This window comes from Bison bison, unplaced genomic scaffold (assembly GCF_000754665.1).
Source record: "Bison bison bison isolate TAMUID 2011002044 unplaced genomic scaffold, Bison_UMD1.0 scf7180017864304, whole genome shotgun sequence".
In the NCBI taxonomy this organism is placed as follows: domain Eukaryota; kingdom Metazoa; phylum Chordata; class Mammalia; order Artiodactyla; family Bovidae; genus Bison; species Bison bison.
The window spans coordinates 10,907,424-10,914,901 of NW_011494876.1; the positions used below are offsets into that span (position 1 = coordinate 10,907,424).

A 7,478-nucleotide genomic window follows, 5' to 3' on the forward strand; every position below is an offset into this window, starting at 1 on the left:
CCCCCCCCGCCGCCGTCTCGCTCTGCCACCGCCTACAGGTGGAGAAGTCACCAGTGGGGAGGACGGCGGCAGAAACCTCCAAGGCCGCCCCCTGCCCCCGAAATTCTTGACGACGGGAACCTTCGCTGCCGAGGCCCTCTGCGCCCTGGAATCCAGGGGCTCGGCCGAGGCGCGGGAGCCAGCGCATCTCTGGCCCAGCCGGGGACTCCTTCGCATCGGCCCGGGCCTCGCCCTGCACCCGCATCTTGCGAGACTGACCCAACCGCGTCCGAATTGGGCTGGAGGGTGGGGTAGCGGAGTTTCAAGACCACGCTCAAGGTGCCCCGATAGCGAGATGCAACTCCAGACCAGGACCAAAGGAAACTGGAGTCCCCTCGGCTTCCTTTCCCCTTTCTCCGTGGCAGCTGCTAGAAGTGGGGACTGGAGGGAGCGGTAGTGGGAGTGAGAAAATCAGATTTTGGGGGAGCGCTGTGGGGAGGGCCGGGAAGGGAGCCCCTCTCCTCGGACAGCGCGACCTGGGGTGTGGGGGGTTGTGTATCCCTCCTCTGGGATACACTCCAAGGCGGAGGCCGAAGGCAGGGAGAGGGCACTGATTTCCGGTTTCCTGCGCCGGGAGAGCCGCTCGCCCATCCCCTTATGCCCCGTGCGCCCCCATCTCCTCCCCACCCCAGTCTGGCCGAAGAGCGGTCTAAGGAAACCCAGGCTGCCTTTCCCGCTATGGAAGCGGCTAGCCCCGGAGCGGGCCGTAAACTGATTATGAAACTGATGATGTTAATTCAGAGCTGCATTTCCCAGCTGGGCACTCCCGTGCTCGCCGCTCCCGGGGGCCTCGCCCCCACCCCCTTGCCCTTCCCTCCCGCGTGCTGCCCCCACCCCCACCCCCCGCCGCCGGCCACCCCGCCTCCCTCGCAGCCGCCGGCGGCGCGCTCCACTCGCCTTCGCGCTCCTCTCGCCCATGGAATTAATTCCGGCTCCACTTGTTGCTCTGCCCAGGTCGGGGAGAGGACGAGGGTGGCAGCGGGTCCCCGAGTGAATTCCCGAGGAGGGACTCAGCACAGCGCGGAACTAGAGGGGAGCGAGGGGGTGCAGGACGCGAGCAAGCAGGAAGGAGGCAGCGCCTGGCACCGGGGCTTTGACTCAACAGCATTGAGACATGTTTGTAATCGCTGGCGTGCCCCGCGCGCAGGATCCCAGCGAAATCAGATTTCCTGGTGAGGTTGCGTGGGTGGATTAATTTGGAAAAAGAAACTGCCTATATCTTGCCATCAAAAACTCACGGAGGAGAAGCGCAGTCAATCAACAGTAAACTTGAGAGATCCCGGATGCTTCCGTTGTTTAAACTTGTATGCTTGAAAATTATCTGAGAGGCAATAAACATCTGCTCCTTTCTTCCCTCTCCAGAAGTCGATTGGAATATTAAGCCCAGGAGTTGCTTGGGGGACGGCTGGAAGGGCAATGTCTTCCAAGTTCTTCCTAATGGCTTTGGCCATATTTCTCTCCTTCGCCCAGGTTGTAATAGAAGCTAATTCTTGGTGGTAAGTTTATCCTATATGCATATTCTTTTACTTTAAGATTCGTTTGTATTGTATAATGAATGCTGCAATATTCTCAGTCGTGAATTTGGGTGTATTTATGTAATACACACACACACACACACACACACACACATATATATTTTTTTATAGACATTTATATATGTATATATATATATAAATATAAAAATGTTTAAATCAAAATTTTCTTTAAATTTTGTGAATTAAAATTTTTGCTTATTTTTAACACTGTGAAGCTTATCTTTAGCTCCATAGGGAATAGAAGCTATAAATTTAACTTTTGTCTTTTTTGAGGTTCACATTATGCTTGTAGTACATCATATAATTAAGGGAAACCAGAATTCACTTCTCTAATAATTCTAAGCCTATCTATAAAATGTGCTTTTTGCTACCTCTAGGTAGTAAAAGTGAGTTCCAACGTTTATTTTCTGTCACTTGAAGTTACTAACTTTCAGGGTCTGAGGTAGGCAGAGTTACTAGGAAGATAGCTACACTCCAAGTGGGGAAGTACTGAGGGCTTGAAATTTAATCAAAAAAGGTTACCTTGAGTAGTTCAGTGTCCCTAAATGCGGGTTTCTTGCTGGTAGGGGCCTAGAGAGTAGACTGCATTATATCTAGAGGATTATTTTTGACTGCATTCTGGTTTGTTTGTTTTTTTTTTTTTACTGTAAATGAACAGTGTTTTTCTGTCAAACATGACTTCTGTTCCCCGGATACTCTGTCTTGGGTCCCTCACAGTCACATAAGGAGCCCTTTTAAAACTTCCAGAACAGGGTGAATTTTCTTCCGTCTGTATACTTGTCCTCCTGTTCTTCCATCCGTCAAAAGGAACTGCTATCTCCTACCCGTGTCGAATTATGTCTGCTTTCCGTATTCATACATTTTCAAGGCAGATCGGTCCAATTTGTGGGGCAAAGTGAGTCATTTTCTCTCATGTCAGAGGCCCATCCCCCCAGCCTGCCTTTTACCCCTTTTCTGGAGTGGAATATCAGAGATTTTGGTTCAGGTATATGGCAGAAAGGGGCAAGGAGGGGAGTGAGAACTCTAGCTGAGAAGCCAGATGGCGGGACAGGGGCTATACAATGCCTCCGTTTTCTGAGTGGAGTTTAAACAGAGGAGTTCTATGAAGCCCGTCTCATACTTTGTCATGAGGACAAGCAGGAGAGAAAAAGCATCTGTGTGCTTAAACTTCTGTATTGCTGACATGTTTTCAGGGGGCCCACCTTGAGAGTTCACGTAAATCTTGAATGCACATCTCCCCCCCCCTCCCTTTTTAGGTCGCTAGGTATGAATAACCCTGTTCAGATGTCAGAAGTATATATCATAGGAGCGCAGCCTCTCTGCAGCCAACTGGCAGGACTTTCCCAAGGACAGAAGAAACTCTGCCACTTGTATCAGGACCACATGCAGTACATTGGAGAGGGCGCCAAGACGGGCATCAAGGAGTGCCAGTATCAGTTCCGGCACCGGAGGTGGAACTGCAGCACCGTTGATAACACCTCTGTCTTCGGCAGGGTCATGCAGATCGGTAGGAAACCGTTTCAGATGTTGTTAAATATATAGAAACTTTTCTCCTAGGAAATGTCTCTAGTGTTACTTAAAGCTTCATCTGATGGGACTCTTCCAGCAGGGTGGCGGCTTGGGACTTCTGTCATTATGGCTGTGTTCGTGCCTGTCCTCTGGATGTCTAATGATAAGTTTTGGACTTCTTGAATTAGATCAGGAGAGGGTGGGCATCAACTACACCTTCATTTTTCTCATCACTTAATTTTCCTAAAAAGCATTTTGTGTAAAATAGTACCAGAACACTTACGTTGGTTTCACAAAAGTAGATGGGGAAAGCCGAGTCATTTCTGTCCTTAAACTTCAAAACTCTTAATTGTTAGAAGTTTCCTAACTTGAACCACAATTCAGATGGCCCAGGCATCAAACTGAAAATTGCCATCTTGCAGAATGCTGGATGAGCTGGACGTAAGTAAGGTTTTAATGTTCCTAATATAGATATTTCCTAAAGCTATCTATTGAGATAAACGTGTTAGACACTTTACTTTTAGTCCCAGGAAGAATTTTAATTAGAAGTGATCCAATTTACATCTGTGAGTTGGCCATTGATATAAGAACACCTGCTTCAAAGGGCAACCTGGAAACTTAAAAGTGTTTAATGTATCGTTCTCAGTCCAGTTCTTTATTTTTAAATGTGTTGTTGAACTTGTTATTCTATTCAGGGAGAAGGTGGCACTAAAACTGGGCTAAAGGCAAAGAATTTGGAAAATCAGTCTGCCTCTGGTTTAGTTGAATAGTGTAGGCTATAGTCTGACAGATGTGGTCCTGTGTGTGTGTGCTAGTGAATATTTTTGGTCTCTTTACTTTTATGCAAACAAGCCCATATAATTAATATGACTGCAGTGACTCCTAAAATAAGCAATTTATCAAAGCAATTAACTATTTATACTGACTGAAGATAAAAAGTTGGCTTAATGTCCGTCACGGATGGATAAAATGCTTTTTAAAAAAACCCTGAAAAGTGCATTCATTGAGAACAAAAAAGAGTTGTCAGTGGATGTTTGAGCCAAGCGGCTTCATAAACTAAAATAATACAGGACTGGAAGCCGTTCCTCTAATTGAATGGGAGAACGGTCTGCAGCCTCAGCCTACAGAGCCTCCTAGGGCTTTCCTGTTAATGATTAAAATGTGCTAATGCATATTCTGGGACCTGAATCTAGGAATTAAGCTTCAGGAACACAGGAGTTTTCCCCAAATATGGGCTGCCTTATGTGGTTAACTCAGGGTGTAGTGAAGATTTAATTCTCCTGCATTTTGATATTGTGAGTGATCCAAACACATCTTTGTCAGCTATATCACAGTAACCTCTCAGCCTTCTCTCCACCTTTGCCTTATGTGTTCCCTCTATCTACCTTCCTCTCAAACTTTGGGAGTTTTTCCCATATGTATGAGTTAGTGAAAATCATACACCTCTGATGGTAACAAGGAAGGAAAACAGCAATTGGAACTGTTTTTCTGTGTAGTCACTGGAACACAGCTTTGATTTAAGATCCTCTTTGTATGTAGCCTGTTTGGGGCCAAAATGTTCAGAATAAGCTATCATTTGCTAAGTGGATTTGAGTTCTGCTGAAGATTTACTTAAAATGTGGTCCAAGATTCAAAGAGACTGCTTCCTTAGGGAACAAGCAGAACCCTTGGTACAAAGGCCTGTGTTTAATTGTCCCCTGTAAGTAGACTCTCTGGTCCTTAGCTGTGAGGCACCGTCTTGGTTGATGGGAAGTAGGCAGGAGTGGAAGCTCATGATGGCCCCAGAGGAGGGGGCCCTCCTGGATCGTACCATCATCCCTGAGGCCCCCCTCGCCAAAGGGTCCTCAGGTGTCCGAGCTCTCAGAGCAGACAGCTGCTGCAGGGTGGCTCATGGTGGTGGAACACAGGGCCTTAGAGAGAGAGAGAGGAAAAATCAGAATCGATTTTTATGGAAGAGGAACATGAACCCCACCCCAACGGTGGAAGTTACTTCATTTTCACTTTTCTACTTTAGGGTTTGTTAGATGAGAATGAGCTAAGGGAAAATTTGAAACACCTTTGATGCTAAGTGTGTGGGTGCCCACTCCAGAGCATGGAGTTCACCAGGGATGTGGAAGCTGGTTCTCCTCCCTGAGAGACCCTATGATGGGGCCAGTTTCTGTGACTCAGGCTGCCACCCCCAAGCACTCACCTACTTTCTTTAGAGGCCAGTCCAGGCGCTGTACACAGTCGCCTCTTCATTATGAAAACGTCCTCATTTTTCATCATGCTAGTCTTTCCTTCCAGCTTTTGTCTCCCGCTTGTCTTTGTTTGCCTGCTGTGAAAAGATGTGTAAGAAAGGCGCCGTCTTCCCAGAGGGTGAGGACAGGAAGGCTGATCTCTCAGGGAGGAGCTGTCACCCGATGCAGTGCTGCTTCCAGGATGGCTGCGTCCCCACGCTGCAGCCAGAGAGCACTTCTCATGCTGACATTTTCCCTGCAGTGACCAACTAGCTTAGAGATAGCTACCAGGTTTGATTTCTGGGGCAAAAAAAGAAAATAGTCAAGAATAGCATTGTCGTGCTTTGTATAAAATCCCTTTGATGCTCTCTGTATGCAGGACAGAGCTTTTTCTCTTCCTCTGTCTCCAGAGGATGGTTTATCTCTCTTCCTCAAGCTACCTCTGTATTCTATGAGTCTCCTGTCCACAGGGTTTTCTGTACTATCAGTGTTAATCCTCAGATCACTCCCTAGGATCTGTCTGCTCTCCTCATTTCTCACCACTCCCTTGATGTTCTCTGCCTTGCTAATTCAACTAGATAGATGGAACACCCCCACAGGAACTTTCTGGATCCTCCTGCCAACCACCAGCACACTCCTCAAGTTATTCATTTTTTACAATGTGGGAGGGAAGGTTTGGTAAATCAGAGCCATCGCCATTTCTGAGAGGGGAATCACAAGTGGTCACAGATTGAGGGGCAGAAGCCCAAAGGAAGGGCAGTCTGCAGGTTCCCTGAGTTGGCAGAGCCACCCTCCTGCAGGATGGCCCTTGAATACTATGGTCAGCTGTTGTTGTGATTCCCTACCCCCACCAAAAAAAAAAAAATTGTTAGCAAGCTCTTTAAGAGAAACTGATCCTGGTACAGGGATCCCAGTGTCAGAAGGGGCCTTTTCCCCCCTGGGCATCTGGTTCAATACCCTTATTTTATAGTTGAGGAAAATGAGGCCCCCCCCTTGTCACCCCATGCCCCCAGGCCCAGCTTCAGCTGGCTGGGTATTAACCCTTCTCCCTCGTAGTATAACACTTTCATTAAGTGACTTCTTGTCCCATGTAGAAATGTCTCTAGGTACAAGTGGAAATTGGAAATTAAGATAGTCTACGCTCACCTCCGTTTTTCTCCATACAAATAGGGCTCCTATAGAACTGTTTGACAGGGAGCTATTCTTTACAAGTTTTAGGGAAGGAGAACCTTTTTCTTCTTTTCTCCTTAAGACTATTCCCCCCCCCCCCTTTTTGTTGTTTTCCTGACACTTGGAGTCAGAGGCTGCTGCGGAGTCACAGAAATGACATTAAAGAACGGCAGGCTGTTGTGAAAGTAAGATACTCAACCTTCTTGAGTGAGAAGCATCAGGCCGGGCAGCTTGGGAACTGAGAAGAGGCGAGAATTTCATTTGTAACTCTCTAGGAACCGGTTGAGAAATATCCTCTGGGGAAGTCAGGAGCCTTGTTCTGAGTCAGACTTGATGCTGCAGACGGAGGAAGGGGAAGCCAGGTTACTACCAGCGGGGCCACAGGAGCGGGAAGGGGCAGCTGCAGTGTTTGGCTTTCCTGGGGGCCTAGGGCTTTCAGAGGCTCTAAGCCTCTGTGCTCCTGTCCTGTAGGTCACTCAGAATGAAAATAGTAACAAATGTTTAAAATAAGTGTCAAGAAGTCTACCCCAATTGTGTGTTTTCTTCCCTTGGTGACTTCTTTTCTAGGCATTTGGGTTATTTTCAGAAGAGGTGTATAGAACAATCGATCTCTGAGCATCCCGCCTTGGGCTCTGTCTGAAATGGCAGAGCAGAGGTGGGGTGTGTGGGTGTTAATACCCTCCTGGGTTGTTTCTGCGTGTTGGGGCCTCCTAGCTCCCCCTTTAGGAGCCGGGTAGGGGTGTTCGCCGTCCGGGGCTGCAGAGTGGGGGGCGCCCGCTGACCGGTCCTCGCCCGCAGGCAGCCGCGAGACGGCCTTCACGTACGCGGTGAGCGCCGCGGGGGTGGTCAACGCCATGAGCCGCGCCTGCCGCGAGGGCGAGCTGTCCACCTGCGGCTGCAGCCGCGCCGCGCGCCCCAAGGACCTGCCGCGGGACTGGCTGTGGGGCGGCTGCGGCGACAACATCGACTACGGCTACCGCTTCGCCAAGGAGTTCGTGGACGCCCG

General features: G+C 48.6%; 1 protein-coding gene across 1 annotated transcript in view; it reads left to right on the plus strand.

The window, feature by feature from the left end:
- Window positions 1-7,478, plus strand: part of WNT5A (wingless-type MMTV integration site family, member 5A) — a 20,171-nt gene that overhangs the window by 4,443 nt on the left and 8,250 nt on the right. The window contains exons 2-4 of the mRNA XM_010851931.1: window positions 1,402-1,535; window positions 2,831-3,081; window positions 7,271-7,473. Of these exons, the coding sequence (XP_010850233.1) occupies window positions 1,402-1,535; window positions 2,831-3,081; window positions 7,271-7,473 (588 nt within the window). The remainder of the gene's footprint in view (window positions 1-1,401; window positions 1,536-2,830; window positions 3,082-7,270; window positions 7,474-7,478) is intronic.